The 16,551-nt window shown below is 51.8% G+C and overlaps 1 protein-coding gene across 1 annotated transcript in view; it reads right to left on the bottom strand.

Annotated features, from left to right (window-relative positions):
• Positions 1-16,551, bottom strand: part of CASZ1 (castor zinc finger 1) — a 68,332-nt gene that overhangs the window by 7,171 nt on the left and 44,610 nt on the right. The window contains exons 7-14 of the mRNA XM_070956539.1: positions 12,958-13,826; positions 11,464-11,608; positions 10,402-10,465; positions 8,026-8,189; positions 5,724-5,846; positions 4,162-4,488; positions 3,258-3,456; positions 1,880-2,051 (exon numbers count right to left, since the gene is read on the bottom strand). Coding sequence (XP_070812640.1) covers positions 1,880-2,051; positions 3,258-3,456; positions 4,162-4,488; positions 5,724-5,846; positions 8,026-8,189; positions 10,402-10,465; positions 11,464-11,608; positions 12,958-13,826 — 2,063 coding nt within the window. The remainder of the gene's footprint in view (positions 1-1,879; positions 2,052-3,257; positions 3,457-4,161; positions 4,489-5,723; positions 5,847-8,025; positions 8,190-10,401; positions 10,466-11,463; positions 11,609-12,957; positions 13,827-16,551) is intronic.

Genomic DNA, 16,551 nt, shown 5'->3' with positions numbered 1-16,551 from the left:
CTCAGCCAGGAGCCAGGTAAGGGGCAGCCCAGGGCCTTGTCGTCTGTTGCTCCAGTTACAGCCGTGCCTTGCAATCAACCCCGGGCTAAATGCTTGATGGATTACAAAATTGAGTCTATGGAAATCCAGTTGATTTTTGGAAATATGAGATGGAGTAGCTTCCCCCCCCCCCTCCTGGCCTTCTGAATCTTCTGGGGTGCTTTCGCGTGTACCCCTTGTCCCACCCACAGCCTTGAGTGGGGTTCAGGAGGGGGCAAGGATGCCCGGCACGCAAAGGGGCACCCATCTTTCCAGTTCCCTCCAGTATCCAGAGGTGGTGGGGTGAAGAAGATTTGGGGACCCCCCCTGAGCCTCTCCTGAATGAGCCGCCTCCTTTTCTCTTGTAGGGGGCCAAGGGGGGGGATCAAGACTGAACACCCTCCCCCCCCGGGTTTCTGCAGCTGAAGCTGAGCAGCCAAGGGGGGAAGTGCCCTTCCGCAGACCGAGAAGCAGCTGTAGCTGTCGGAACATATAAACACATGTGGTGGGATTGTGATAGTGCACAAAAAAATACGGGACATGGTCAGTGGTGGGATTCAAGTAATTTAACACCCGGTTCTCTGCCCTAATGATTTCTTCTAGCAACCAGTTTGCCAAACTGCTCAGAAAGTTAACAACCGGTTCTCCCGAAATGGTGCAAACTGGCTGAATCCCACCACTGGACATGGTGTTTAGAGGAATTAGAGCACTTTTGAATGTAAATTTAGACATAGTCACCAAGAATTGCATTATTGCTGCTGGTGGAACAACGGGATATAAATGAAACAAACAAAAAAAGGAATTGATTGTAAATTTGATAATGGCAGCTAGATAAGCAATGGTTAAATATTGGGGACGGAAATTGGGATATTCAAAGGAATGAGTGGCATAATGAAATTTGGAGCATGGCCACGAATGACAAATTAACAACAGAAATTAAATTTAAAAAAGGGTTGATCAGAGCAAACAATTATAATGAAATAGGGGGGGATTTTATAAAATAAGTGTTGGTGGAAGGCAAAGGGAATAAACCTACTCAAGAATATACGTTGTTTTGGAGGGGATAAGGGCACAATTGTATATTGTATTTGTATATTGTATAATTTTGTATATAATAATTGTATATTATATTATATATTGTATATCTTTTAATTGGTGGCCAGCCTATCCGGGCACTGCCACCGACTGGGGCTCCCTTATTTTAACTGATAGAGGAACTGGGGCAGATGTGGGGGGGGGAGGCTGGCCCCACCTTATTACTGGCAAACACAGCTGCCAGCCACGCCCGCTGCCTCCGTGTAACTTTGGCCGCTTCGATGTGCTGCTGCTTCGCCAGGGAGTTGGCATCAGAGAAGGCAGGGCCGCCCTCGCTGCCAGCGCAAGCCCACGCCTAAGGCAGGGCCATCTGGGGGAATACTGGGACAATGTTACTATTCTGGGATGTCCCGGGTGAGCCTTCCAGTGTGAAAACCGGGCACTTGGCACAAAGGACTAGCAAGGAATGGTGGAGCAGTTTCTAATTGTTGGTTTTTTTTTTTCTCTCGCCCCCTCGGAATCTGACGAACAGCAGAAAGGGTTTGTGCCCACTTCCAGGAGAAGGAAAGACGGACGGCTGGCTCGGCCTTGCCCGCCGGCGGCGTCACAGCCCGGGACTTCAATATTTGAGCTGCTTATCGGGGAAGGAGGAGCCGCCAATCAAAGGGACTAATTCAAGTCGAATAAAACTTGACAAGTTGAAAAACCGGCTTGTCTGCTTAAACTGCCCGAAAAAAAGAAAGAAAGAAAGAAAGCTGGAAGGAAAAGCGAGCGAGAGGCGGCTCAGGGATGGCTCATCAGTGTCCCGCCGTCCCGTCCCGCTTACCCAGCCTGCCGCATTCTTCCCGTTTGGTGAAGTACTTGAAACCGTTGGCGGCTCTCCGCTCGGCCTTCTCGTGTTTCTTCACGTGCCAGGGCAGCTTAGTGGTGATGTTGGTGACGAAGAAGCAGCCGGGGCGAAGGCAGTGGTAATGCCCCCGCATGCGGAACTCACAGTGCTGCAGGAGAGAGAGGAGGGAAGGAGGGTCAAGCTTGTGAGAAAAGCCTCCTCATCTCCAGGCCAAAGGACCCCCCCCCCCAAAAAAAACCTTGCACGAGGGCTGCTGGCCAGGAGAACTCTCCGGTGCCTCAGTTTCCCTGATACATGCCTCTCTCTTCCTCACATATAGATCTCTGGTCATTGAGAAAGCACTTCATCCCTGCAGGGTTTGTAAGGGGGGGGGCTCTGAATCTCCCACACTTTCTTCCCGATTCGCTGGCAAACACCATTTCCCTGCCCCACCCCATCCTAGACCCCCCCCCAGGGCTTCTTGGAAGGGGGGATCCTTCCTCTCCCAGGTAGTCTTTGACCTTGAAAATAGAGGAGCTCTTGCCCCACAGATTTGAGAAGGGCATAGGTAGAAGGGCATAGGTTCGACCGCAATTGAGCCCCAAATTGCGGTCGTAAGAAGGAGCCTGAGTTGCGTAGGAGGATAATGCCTCCTAAGGCAGCATTTAACATCCAGCTGCCTGCAATTACTGCGAGTTCAATTCTCACCAGGCTCAAGGTCGACTCAGCCTTCCATCCTTTCTAAGGTGGGTAAATTGAGGACCCAGTTTGTGGGGGGCAATAAGCTGACTTTGTATAAATATACAAAAGTATGAAGGCTATTGCTTAACGCATTGTATGCCGCCCTGAGTCTCCGGAGAAGGGCGGCATATAAATCAAATTAAAAAATAAAAAATAAAAGATTCCCATTGCTAAGTTGAGACATCGGTTAAGGGGAGTTGTGCCTCATTTCTCCGCCATTCTTGCCACCGTTGTTAAGTGAATCGCTGCCAATGGTTAAGTAACGCAGCCGTTAAGCCAATGTGGCTTCCCCATCGACTTTGTACGTCAACAAAGTCGCAAGAAGGGATCGCGGCAACCGTCATAAATACGAAAACTAGTTACCAAGCATATGAGCTTTGACCACCTGAGCGCGGGGATGCTGCAATGGTTGTAAGTGTGAGTAAAGGGTCACAAGTCACTTTGTTCAAGTGCTGTTGTAACTTTGAACAGTTGCTAGAACTGTTATAAGTCGAGGACTATCTCTACCTGGTGGAGACCAGGCAGGAAGGGCGAATCTTTCTCTTCTAATTTCTCACGGGTTCTCCCTCCATCCCACCCACACACACCCAGTTTTCTCTCTCTCTCTCTCTCGGGACCCTCCTGTGGGGCTTACCTGGTTTGGGCAGAGACACTGCAGGGAGTAATAAGCGAACTGATCGCGCACGTTCACCAGGTTGTTGTTGGGGTTGATGTGGTCGAGGCAGTGGGACTCGGCCTTCCCCGAGGTTTTGCAGACGTATTTGCAGTTCCCAAAGAGACAGTGGAAGTGGAATTTGTTGGCATACTTGCAGTCCGTGGCCAGGCAAGGATCGCTGGAGGAGAGACCCAAAATGAGCCCTTCTGGCTTAACAGGGACGGCGTTGTGGTCTGTCGGCCGCTGGTCCCTTCAGCAACCGAATCGGAGGAGGAGGAGGAGGAGGTGTGGGAATCAGGGTCAGCATCGAGGCAACCTGAGAGCTCCGAGGGGGGAGAGGGAATGGAGCTGGCAGAGAGAGAGAGATGGAGGCGGAGCCTGGGCCATCCGTCAGCCCTCAGATGGAGAGTCAACAGCTCCTAGGTCTGGAGGTGGCTGATGAGGAGGAGGAGGAACAGCTGGGTCCAGTGCCTGACTACAGATGCGCAGAAGGCAGAGGAGAGGAGAGCAGTGGAAATCTATGGGCCGGTCCTTGGGCCGGAAGAGCAACCGCTGCTAGCGAAGCCCCCATTCTAGCTCTGGGGAGGCAGGGGGCGGAGATGAACAGATGTGGCAGACAACTATTCATCTTCCGGACGGACGGACTTGTCAGCCTGAGAAGGGAACTTTTTGCCGGGGCTGCCGGCACGCCTAATAAAGGAATCTTTTGAGTTCACTTTAGAGGGTTTGTCGTGTTTGGGGAGCTGGGTCAGAACAGACGGTTGCCGGCTTGCCCTCCCAGAGCACCCTAGCCAGTTGGGGGCGTCCCAGTGACCAAAGGACACCTCGAGCCCAGGTCACCCAACCCTGGATCCCACATCGCCCGTCCAAAAGAGCCACTCACTTCTCTTGGAACTGGAGGAAGCCCGGCTTGACCTGAGGCTTGGCGTTCTCCAGGGAAGTGGTGGCCATCGGGGAGGTGGCCAGCCCGGGCCCCGAGACAGGCAGCTGAGACATGGTGGAAGCCAGCTGTTTCCAGGCCAGGAGCGTAGGAGCGGACGGCACGCTAGCCGGACATGCGGTGGGCCCCTCGGCGGCCGAGGCGGTGGCCAGAATGGCAGACGTGGCGGATGGAGAGGAAGGAGGGATGGATGTCTTGCTCTCTGCCGGAGTCGGGAAAGCGTGCTCTGAGGTTCCCTTTGTGGCGCCTCCCTCTGTTCGGAAGTGGAAACTACAGAGAGGGGTGATGAGAGAGACAGAGAGAGAGAGGCTCATCAGCCACAGACGTTGACAACTAGTGCAGCTCGTTCAGTTGCCCCGTTTAGGCATCGCTTAGTGGTCTCCTGCTCGTTTCTGAACAGGGGCTGTTAGTAGTGGCTTCTACTGAATTCCTAAGACTGATTCTGGGGAGATTCACAATTTTTTTTAAAAATGTCATTATGACATACAGGGGGACACACACACACACACACACACAAATCATGCCTCTTTAGTGTTCCAATCAGGAAAAGCAGTTCACAAAGGCCACGGGAAGCCGGTGTCACAAAACCCAAGACGGATCCCACGGGTGTGTCCACCCCACCCACCCCAAATCACACAGCAGCCGAGGATATATCTTCTTCATTATGTCCTCGATCCAGGAAGCTGGGCTGAGCGAATACTGCCATGTTCGGTCTAAGGCACTGTCTGTATCCACGATGAGTTGAAGCCGCCGTTGTCAGCTGGTGCTCGTGTTTCCCATTTCACAGACGTGAAGACCGAGACCAAGAGATCGTTGAAGTTCGGTTGGAGATGTGACTTGAAGTGGAGGTGGTGGCCCTTTCAGCGTTATGCTTACAAGGAAGGAGCCGTGCCAGGGGTGGGTCTGTCTGGGTCCAGGCAGGCCATCACCAATGCCTCCCCCCCCGGCAGAATTGGGGGGAGGGGAGATGGGGACAGATGCTTCTGTGTTTGTTTACTGTTTGTGTATATTGGCTTTTTATTTTTGTAAGCCGCCCAGACTCACCGAGAGCGAGTGGGAGGCCGTATACATCGTCTTAAACCTACACACAGATCCCACTGCCTGTGACCATCTCTGACACCTCCATTCTTCCTTCTCTGAGGCCTAAAGGCAGTGGTGGGTTTCTACCAGTTCGGCCCAGTTTTGGCAATTCGGTAGCGACGATGGTGAGCTGAGAGTGAACCGGTTCTCTCTGATGGTTAGGTTGGCCCTCCCGCCTGCCCCTGCATTATACCTACCTTATATTTGGTCGTTTTTAGCCCAGCTGAAAGGCGCGGCAGAGCGGATTGCCGCATCTCAGCTGTTTCGCAATACACTGCGCTGGCACGGAGTGCAAGTTTGCAAAGCGTGTGCATGATGCGAACTGGTGGTAACACCGGTTGAAACCCACCACTGCCTGAAGAGATTTAAAAAGAACACACACACACACACACACCAGCCGTGAGGGAACGATGCCTGTGACTTACTTGGCGTGCTTCACCGCTCCGTCCACAGTGCTGAAGAGAGCGCCGCACTCTTCCACCACACAGTGGAAATGCACCTTGTGCAGGAAGTCGCACTGGGCATCGCAGAAATCCTTGGTGCCAAACCTGCCAAAGGAGAAGGAGGAGGGGAAGCCTGAAACTCCACAGGGCATCCGTTCGGCGTGCCCTTGCACCCTGGGCTCTGCACCCCTCCCCGGTGATTCAGGCCCTTCCTTAGCCCTACCTGGAGGCCAAACTGGGACACACACACCCGCCCCCCTCTCCCCCTCCAGTTGCCTCCTTGGTCCAGAGTCTCCCTCCTCCCCATTTTAAAGATGGCTTCCAATCCGCCGGTCTCATTTTGCAAGCAGCAGGAAATCTTCATTCTTGGCTTGGCTTCGAACGGGAGGCAAGGACGCCCCTTCCTTCGGCTGAAGAAGCATAATGGCCCAACTGATCGGGCAGATAAGTGCGGGACAAAGAGTGGGGGGGGGAGTCCTGCCGGACAAGGAAGAAGCTGGGCTATAATTTCCTAGGAGGGTCAATCTTTTAATTAACTGGTTGGCTTTGAATTGGCTGAATTTAAATACATTTACATACTGAAAAACACAGATGAAGGTGTCCTTTTCATGGAAAAGAAAGCAACACCATCTCTAATATATAGAATGGAAATAGAATAACAGAGTTGGAAGGGACCTTGGAGGTCTTCTAGTCCAACCCCCCGCTTAGGCAGGAAACCCTACACCACTTCAGACAATATATATATAGATATATAATCTGATTTGAAAAAAAAAATTATCGAGCCTTTTCTTATCATGGCTTAAAAAAAAATAATAAAAGCAGTCTGGAGGTTGATTTTTATTTTTTATTAGTTCGGCCTTCCCTGGGAGTAAGGCAGCTGGGATTCCCCACAGATCTGGTTGTCGAAGGCTCATATCTTTAAGGAGATGATCGTAGTGTCACACGCACAGAAGTCGCACGCAACATCAGGACCGCTCAAGACCTTTCGATGGGGGGGGGGACAAATCACTTTTCAAAGACAGGAAGACCAGAGGAGGGGAAGGGAAATGTAATTCACTGGGTTCTCCAGCTGGCATTTCTTAACTCGGGTGTTTCCTAAAGGGGTTCAGGTACCGACGGTGGTGGGTGGGGAAGGTGGGGTTGGAAGGAACCTTCTGGACTCAGGGGTGGGCTTCAAAAATTTGAGCAAGGGGTTCTCTGCCTGGTGGCTGGGTGGGTGTGGCCAAGTCAGCCTCCTGCACCACAGCGGGGGGCGGGGGGCGTTTTTGCCCTCCCCAGGCTCCAGAGGTTTTCCTCGAGCCTCTGGTTGAGCGAAAACGGCCTCCCCAGGCTCCGGAGGCCCTCTGGAGGCTGGAAACAGGCCTGTTTCTGCCCTTCCCGAACTTCCAATAGGCCCGTTATTTGCCCTTCCCGAGCCTCCGCGTGCACCCTGCAGTTACCTGCATCCAAAACGGGCCACGTGGGGACTCCTGGGAGGGCCGGGGTGGGATGGGCGGGGCCAGCCAGAAGTGGAATCTGGGGTTTCTCCGAACCGCACAGAATCTTAGCTAGAGGTTCTCCCGAACCCCTAGCAGCTCACCCTTGCCTTGACTTCTTCTGTAGAGAAAGTCAGCTTGGTCTGAAGGCCGACTGGCCTGAATCAAGCAGAATAACCCACAAGAAAAGGAAGAACTCAGCAAACGGAAGAAGAGATTGGACATTAAGACAGTTTCCTGCCTGAGCAGCGGGTTGGACTAGACGACCTCCAGAGTCCCTTCCAACTCTGCTATTCTATATTCTATGAACTAAGGCAAAGGGCAATTCCAGGGAATGATGTGAGACGGACTGGTTGATGCTTCTTGAAACCCAAAAGCCCTGATTTTAAAATGCCAGGCAAATCCGGTTGGCTCTTCCAGGCAAGCTCTGAAATTTTTCAAATGCAGAGAACTCTGTCGATTCGACTTCCACTTTTAGTTGTGCTAGGCCTGCTTTACGCCCGTTGATTGAGGCTGTTTTTATTGCGGAGGTCTTTATGGAAGCTAAGGGAGGGTTAAATTCCATTAACGGGCAAAATAACTCGAGTCCTGGGAAGTGATGATGCTTGAAATACTGGAAGCTAACCAGGGCCCTGGCACTGTGCCCTCCACGCTGCTTTGGTGCCCAATGCAAGAGTCGCCCTGGAGAAGCCGTAGAGGGGCAGGGAAGGCTCCTTGCAGCCCGGCCCTGAGGCCTTCAGTGGGGCAGCGCTGGCCTCCAAGCAGCCCTTTTTCCTCCTATGACCCAGGCGAGGTCTTCCTGCCCTCACCTGCGCAGATACATCTTCCAGGGCTCCGCGAGCTTCTCCTGAACCAGAGCCTTCACTGTCTTGCCCAGATACTGGGTGGCATCTCCCGCAGCTGCCAGGTGCCCGCCATCGCTCTCCCCCTTCAAGCCGAGGAGGTTCCCCAAGTTCGGGTTATTCTGAGACATCTGTGGGCAGAAAAGGGAGCTTGGCGTTAGGGGAAAAAGTCCAGAACTTCCTGAGTGGATCTCTAGGAGAAAAGTCTTGAGTGGAGTGGCTGAGGACTCGGCCAATGAAAGGAGTCCCTGTGGATTTTATTCCGTTAGTCGTTGCCGAATATAGGGGGTTGGTGCTCATCTCCGTCTCAAGGCCATTGACCAAAACTGTCTGAAGACATTTCCATGGTCGTGTGGCGTGATGTCACAGAGCGCTGTTACCTTCCCACCAAAGTGATACCTATTTATCTACTCGCACTTGCAAGCTTTCGAACTGCTATTTTGGCAGGAGCTGAGGTGAGGAGGGGAGCTCACCCTGTCGTGTGGCGTTCGGGTCTCGAGCCCAGAGTTTTAACCCCCGATCATCAATTATACTCTCCCGGAGCAGTTTGAAGCAAGCTGCTGAACACCCATCATCCCCAGCAAGCTTGGTTTATTTATTTATTTATTTATTTATTTATTTATTTATTTATTTATTTATTTATTTATTTATTTATTTATTTATTTATTTATTTATTTATTTAATCAAATTTCTATACTGCCCTACTCCCGAAGGACTCAGGGCGGTGAACAGCCAAGATAAAATACAGATAATACAAATATTAAAAATCCCTTAAAATTATTAAATATTTTGGCCGAAAACACAGATGAAAACACCCAATTTATAAAATCACGAATTAAAAAATTTAAAAAATTTAAAAGAGGGGAGTTAGGCCAGGCCAGCTTGCTGAAATAGAAAAGTTTTGAGAGCACGGCGAAACGTGCGCTTATGGGGGGAGGGGGGATTGGTCTGAATGAATCCCCCTCCTTATGGGTTGGGCCATTCCCCTCCTCTCTCTCTCTCTCTCTCTCCTGAGTCAGAGGAAGCATTTTGCTGCTCCTTTGATGGAAGGACAAGATCCTTTGCTATCATAGGAACCCTGATCAGAATGCCGCATTGCAGGCTGACTCTGTCGACTGCCAGCAGTTCGATTCCAACCGTCTCAAGGTTGACTCAGCCTTCCATCCTTCCGAGATGGGTAAAATGAGGACCCAGATTGTTGAGGGGCAATAGGCCGACTCGTAAACCACTTAGAAAAGGCTGTAAAAGCACGGTAAAGTGGTATATAAGTCTAAGGGCTATTGCTATCACTTCCGGTAAGGTGGTTAAAGCTAGCCTTAATCAGAAGCCAGTTTGAAAGTTGGCAGGGTTTAAATTATGCCGCTGGCTACGGGTGAAAGCCAAGGCTTGCTAATTTCTCCCAAACTGCAAGGGGCAACAGAAGGTCAAGCTCAAGAAAGCGCTGGAGAGCTGGGGGAGACAGAGAGAGACCCCTCAAAAGCCTGGGGAGAACGGACGCAGCTCCAAGCAAAATCACAAGAGTCCTTCTGGGAAGTTTCTCAGCCCTGAGTTAAATGGCAGATTCAGAGCGAAGACGAAAACCCCAACTTTGGCTTTTGAGGAGAAGCAGTTCCTCCGAGCGGACCTGGCTATGTAAGGCATCAGGACAAAACGCTCTAGCCAAAATTGTATTTAACATTTATAGGAGGAGGTCGGGGGGGGGGGGGAAACATCACAGACGGATGCATAATTTAAATAATGCTCTTCGTAAAAAGGGCCGCGTGCCCTTTTTTTGTTGTTTTTTTAATAAAAGCGAAATACTTTCAAGAGAAGTCTCGCTAGCTCCGAATTTTGGTAGCTTTTTTCCCCCCTCTCCTTTCTTTTCCATTCTCGGAAAAAAAAATAAACGAAAGTGGGGGGGGGGAGAAGATTCCTCCACCCCTTCCGAAACTTTTAAGGTAAACGACACGGCACACTCGTAAAGCAAAACAAGAAGTGGCTGGCTCTAAAATTTAAAAAAAAACACACACACACACACAACCAGCCCATTCAAAGTCCTCCTCCTTCCATGGGGGGGTGGGGGGGGGGGGAGCGAGTGAGAGAGAGAGAGAGAGGGTGTCAGGGGCTGCGATATATTTCTTCAGCCAGTTCATTAAATTAATTCGTAAGCAGTGGCTCTGAAATTATACCAGATGAAAAATGGTCTCAAAATTTAAATGGTACAAACTCATCTTATTAGAGGCAAAACATTAAAAAACAAACGCATTTCCCCCCCCCCTGCTCTCCCTTCTCTTGCCACGGCGGCTTTAATTTCTCTGGGTGGGGTGGGGGGGAAATGAAAGGCGCGTGATGGATGGCTCTTACCTTATTCATAAGCGAGGATAAAAGAGATGAATTTGCCGAGACTGTGTGGCCATTTGATTCATTACTGGAACACACAAACCAATAGGGTTTAGTTAAGATGTGCATAGGGGAGCTGCAATTAATTCTCCTTTCAAATTGGCAACCCTTTTCCCCGCCTTCCACCTGATGCGTACGAAGGACCAGGAGGCGAGGAAGCCCACCTTTCTCCCGGCCGAGTCACCCTCGCTGCCAGGGAAAGGCCTCAACCAGGCTCAGTCCCCGAGGAGCTCAGGGAGGTCACCCCTAGGCTTCCTTCTTCCCCCGGGAAATCCAGCATTTCCTTTCTCTCAGGGAATGAGGGAGACCGACTGGACAGCTCATACGGAAGCATCCCAACCAGAGGTAGCATTCAGCCGGTTCGCACCGGTTCACCGGAACCGCTTGCGGAAATCACGGGCGGGCCTGTCCACCGGCCCCAGCTCTATGCCATCCTATTTAGGCACGTTTTTGAGGCTGGGCGCGTGTGTGGAAGGCGCGTGTGAGAGCGAAGTTCATGCACGGAAGGCCGGGTGCATGCACGGAAGGCAGACACGTGCGCAAACCAGGCGTGCATGCACGAAGCGAGCGCGCACGTGGGGAGGGCGAACTGGTAGTAACAATGTGAAACCCACTGCTGACCCCAACCTCCCCTTCTAAACGTGATCCCAGATGGGAGCCTTCTCCTCTCCACTATGTAAGCCTTCTCCTCTCCACTATGTAAGGAGGCCGACGGGCTCAGAAGATGGAGAGGCTAGCGGGGAAGGCTGCCTCATAGCTCAGCCACGACGGTCAACTCTGGCTGGGACACCCCAGGGTCCCCGAAAAGCTTAGCCACTGGGGTCTCCTTCCTTGGAGTGGGAAGTATCTCCACTCACAAAGACCTCCAAACACCTCTTTCTTTCTGCAGCTCAAAAGGAGAGGCAACCCCCAGGTGTCTTGGGCCCAGCTGGGCTGGCCAACAGCAAGGGTTTTTTTGGGGGAAGGGCGGTGTCCCCAAGTTGGGTTGTTCGTTCTCCTCTGCTCTGGGGGCCCACCCTTTCTTACCCGTGATCTTTCATTCTAAGGTCCAGGCTGTGTTCCTGCAAGGAGGAATCTTGAGCTGTGGCGGATCCCGAGCCGGGATTCTCAACCACCTCGGATTTCATCTGCGTTGGGTTGAACCGTCCAGGTGTGATGGGCTGCCCGTTTCCTGCACCCATGAAAGAGGATAAGTTGGGGGGGGGTGGAGAGGGAGAGAAAGAAAGACCCACAATGTGTCACTAAATAAAGTCATGGAAATCAACCCACAATAAAGCTCAGCCGTTAAGAAATAATGCATCGGTTTACAATATCACACACAGACACACAAACACACACACACAGAGAAAACAACTCTTCCTTCCCCCCGCCCACCCCCCCCACCCAGGCCGTGTGGGGAAGAGAGGGAGAGAGGGTCGGGTTAGCTGGTCAGCATTTATTGCCAAGCTGACGTGATGGGGTCCGACGTCCATCCCGGTGTGGAAATTCTTCCAAGTGATAATTATTGCAAAAATTATGTCAAAGTTGTCCGGGCTGTGGGCTCTTTAAAGGAGGACGGACGGAAGGAGCGAGGGGGAGATCTGATGCTCTGTGCAAGCTGTCATAACTCATTTGTGGGGCTGCCTCTTAAACGTTTATTAAAGATGCCTTTAATGTTGAGGCAATGTGGCAGCTCGGGGCTGCTAGTCAAGCCCCTTTCCCATTCCCCGGTCTGCATGTTGCCTTGGTGACTGGTACCGGTCTCTCCACTGAGCATGCCCAGAAGGAACGTCTGCCATGTCAGCTCGATCGAAAATGACACCCAATCCCATTGGTTCCAAACCGCCTGACCCCCCCCCTCATCCCCAAACGCGGGGTCTCCACCAAGCGGCCTCCTTGGCCTTCCTCCCTCTTCCCAACCCGTCGACTCTCGTTTGGCAAAAAAGCAAAGGGGTGCCCCAAAAGGAGGCCGAGACCACACCACCCCCCAACAAGCGAAGGCAAGGAGAAGGGCCCTGCCTGCGGGGAAGGATGAAACCACGACAGGGGAAAAGTTGCTGATGGGAATGTGTCTGCTGAGTTTCTCGCCACTACGCTGACTAAAATATTAATTTGCCCAGAAGCACTTCGGCTGATGGGGAACTGCTCCACCGACAGCAAGTGGCTTTTTATTAAAAAAAATAAAATAAAGAGGGAAAAAAAAAAAAGATCCATCAATGACCACTCTCCTTGTTAAGGAAGATTCCTCCTCCCTGTTTTTTTTTTTTAAAAATAATGTGAAGAATAAAAAGCTTCCTGGGAAATTGGATAGTTTTCCTCCTGTGCCGTGAGACCTAGTCCCAGCTGGACTTGAAAAGGCGGGAAAAATACCCGATTCCAGTCCATCGGAAGAAGCACTTGTGAGCTGCCCAGATCTCATTTTAATGGCAGGTGATCCCTCCTTCTGGGCAATGGCTTGCCAGCCCCCCCGCCGCCCCCCCCCACTTTGGAATTTCCCCTTTGAACTGGTCCAAGGAAAGAGTGCCTGCCGAGGGGACTCACCTGCCTCCATCGACACTGAGGACTTCAGAGCTGCCGCCGCTAACCGAGCCATCATGGGCGAAATCAACCCTTTGCTGGCTGAGATCTTCTCCATGATGGAAGCCACTGGAGTCGGCGAAGAGGTGGCCGCTCCCTCGCCAGAACCCGAGAGAGCCGGGGAAGGCGAACCGGCTGAAGACGCTGGATTGGTACTCGGCGTGCCGGCACCTAGCAAGCTGCTGGAGCTGGCGGACAGTTGGGCCGAAACCCGGCCGGGGATCATGGGGAAGTAAGAGCCTGCCGTTCCTGGAAGCGCCGCGTTGGGCAGGGCCAGGGCCAAAGGGATATTGCTTGGGAGAGCTTGAGAGAGCAGGGTGGGCATTTTGGAAGCCGAGGGCATATTGCCGGTGGGTTTGCTGGCGGCTTGCGAGGCGGCCAGCTCTGCGGCCGAGGTGGAAGGGGTGCCCGGCACAATCAAGGAGACGGAAGACTGTTGACTGGTGGGAGAGGCACTCAGGCTGGAGTTCTTTGAGCTTATGGCGGAGAAATCGATCAGGTCGTCGTTGCTGGACTCCTCCTGCTCGTTCTCCTTGGCGCCCATCAGCGAGGCGGGCAAGCCCAGCATGCCCGAGCTGCGGATGTGCCGGCGCTCGTGTTTGCGCTTGTGCGAGGTCATCTGGCTGGTGGAGGTGAAGGTGAAGCCACAGCCGGGCCGGATGCAGTGGAAGTGGTTGGTGGCCTTGCTGTAAACGCAGCCCTCGTACTTGCACTCCTCGTACTTGTAGAACTTTTTGAAGCCGTCCTTGGCGTAGGCGTCGTCCTTGATGTGGTAGCTCTTGTGCTTCTCGATGTCGCACTTGTTCTTGAAGGTGAAGGTGCAACCGGGCCGCCTGTGGGAGAGAAAAGGATGGGTCAGGCCCAGGAAGAGCCCTTTCACATGCTTTGCCCCACGGGACGGTGATGTCTCCCTGAAACTAGAGGCCGGGCAGCTGAGCATGTCCTGCCTTGGTGTCTTGGCTCTGCAGGATTTCAGACAGAAATTCACTAGAACTGGAGTCCCCAACCCCCAGGTTGCAGTCCACTACCGGGCTGTAAGGTGTTCAGAACCGGGCTATCCAAAACAACGAGTGCACACCCATGTACTGCCCATGTGCACCTCTTGCCCAAACAGGGGGCGAGCATGTGCGTGCGCCAGTGGTAGTATTCAGCTGGTTCTATCCAGCTCGGGCAAACTGGTAGCGGTGGCTGCGGGAGGCTCCACCCACCTGCCCAAACGTCATCACGTCCCGTTTTTGACGATCTGTATATACGCAGAAGTCCCAGTGCATGCGCGGAGGTGGCCGCGCGAGCAAAGTGCGTGCGCTCCCATTTGCGAACCAGTAGTGAAGATAAGTGAATACCACCTCTGGCGTGCGTGCCCCATTTGTACGAACGGTGAGCATGATTGCTCGCCGCTCACACAAATGGAGCTGTGGGTGGGCACACTTGCCCGTCACTCACACGGAACCGTTCCCTCTCCCCCCACCACCTTCCTCTGCTGGCCCACAAAGTTTGGGAAACTCTGTGCTAAGAGGTTGAACCGAGACCTGCCAGCAAGACAGGAAGGTCAGCTACACGAACCTCTTCAGAGACAAGGGGCAATTCACCCAAGGCCACCTTGCAATATTTGCCGAAAGAATGGCTTTCGCGGGAGAGAAGATCTGAACTTTACTTCTTTGGTCCCACTTCTAAACACCTGTGGGTTCCAACCTCCAGCATTAATGCATGGACACGTTTCTGGGGCTCCGAGAGTGGCATCTTTGAGCGTGCAAGACCCATCGGAGACAAGGATTCCAAAAGGCCCAGACTGTCGTCCAAGGACAAAGCAAATTTGGCCACCAGTCTTCCTCAGATCTTGACCTAGATCAGGGATGGCGAACCTTTTCGGCACCGATTGCTGAAAAACAGCCTAAAAACGACCTGAAAACGGCCCGGAAAACAGCCTAAAAAACATCCTGAAAAATGGCCTAGAAATGGCCTGGAAAATGGCCTGAAAAACAGCCTGAAAACGACCAGAAAATGGCCTGAAAAACAGCCTGAAAACAGCCCGAAAAACAGCCTAAAAAACATCCTGAAAAATGGCCTAGAAATGGCCTGAAAAACGGCCTGAAAAACAACCAGAAAATGGACCAGAAAATGGCCTGAAAAACAGCCTGAAAATGGCCTGAAAACAGCCTAAAAAACATCCTGAAAAATGGCCTAGAAATGGCCTGAAAAACGGCCTGAAAAACGACCAGAAAATGGACCAGAAAATGGCCTGGAAAACAGCCTGAAAACGGCCTGAAAAACAGCCTAAAAAACATCCTGAAAAATGGCCTAGAAATGGTCTGGAAAATGGGCTGAAAAATGGCCTGAAAACGACCAGAAAATGGACCAGAAAATGGCCTGAAAAACAGCCTGAAAACAGCCTGAAAAACAGCCTAAAAAACATCCTGAAAAATGGCCTAGAAATGGCCCGGAAAATGGCCTGAAAAACGGCCTGAAGACGACCAGAAAATGGACCAGAAAATGGCCTGAAAAAACAGCCTGAAAACGGCCCGAAAAACAGCCTAAAAAACATCCTGAAAAATGGCCTAGAAATGGTCTGGAAAATGGGCTGAAAAATGGCCTGAAAACGACCAGAAAATGGACCAGAAAATGGCCTGAAAAACAGCCTGAACACGGCCCAAAAAACAGCCTAAAAAACATCCTGAAAAATGGCCTAGAAATGGCCCGGAAAATGGCCTGAAAAACGGCCTGAAGACGACCAGAAAATGGACCAGAAAATGGCCTGAAAAAACAGCCTGAAAACGGCCTGAAAAACAGCCTAAAAAACATCCTGAAAAATGGCCTAGAAATGGTCTGGAAAATGGTCTGGAAAATGGCCTGAAAACGACCAGAAAATGGACCAGAAAATGGCCTGAAAAACAGCCTGAAAACGGCCCAAAAAACAGCCTAAAAAACATCCTGAAAAATGGCCTAGAAATGGCCTGAAAAACGGCCTGAAAATGGACCAGAAAATGGCCTGAAAAACAGCCTGAAATGGCCCGAAAAACAGCCTAAAAAACATCCTGAAAAATGGCCTAGAAATGGCCTGGAAAATGGCCTGAAAACAACCAGAAAATGGACCAGAAAATGGCCTGAAAAACAGCCTGAAAACGGCCCGAAAAACAGCCTAAAAAACATCCTGAAAAATGGCCTAGAAATGGCCTGGAAAATGGCCTGAAAACAACCAGAAAATGGACCAGAAAATGGCCTGAAAAACAGCCTAAAAATAGCCCGGAAAATGGCCTAAAAATGGCCTGGAAAACGGCCTTTTTTGGCAGTTTTGGGCAGTTTTTCAGGCCATTTTCAGGTCATTTTCCAGCGCTCTGCCACCCGCAAAGACCAGCTGGCCAGAAACCAGAAAAGCATCTGGTAAGGCGCATGTGCCCACAGACAGGGCTCTGTGTGCCACCTCTGGCACGCGTGCCATAGGTTCGCCATCACGGGCCTAGACCAACCCCCGGTCCATGGACCAGCACCTGGCCGCAGCATGCCAGAAACCAGGCCACGCAAACAAGGGAAGTCCCGCCCGCGGGATGCAGGCAGCACGCG

This window comes from Pituophis catenifer, unplaced genomic scaffold (genome assembly GCF_029215685.1).
Source record: "Pituophis catenifer annectens isolate HBS135680 unplaced genomic scaffold, rPitCat1.0.hap2 SCAF_62, whole genome shotgun sequence".
Taxonomy (NCBI): Eukaryota; Metazoa; Chordata; class Lepidosauria; order Squamata; family Colubridae; genus Pituophis; species Pituophis catenifer.
Note: the sequence above shows the minus strand (reverse complement) of the source record. Positions and strands in the feature narration are given on the sequence as shown.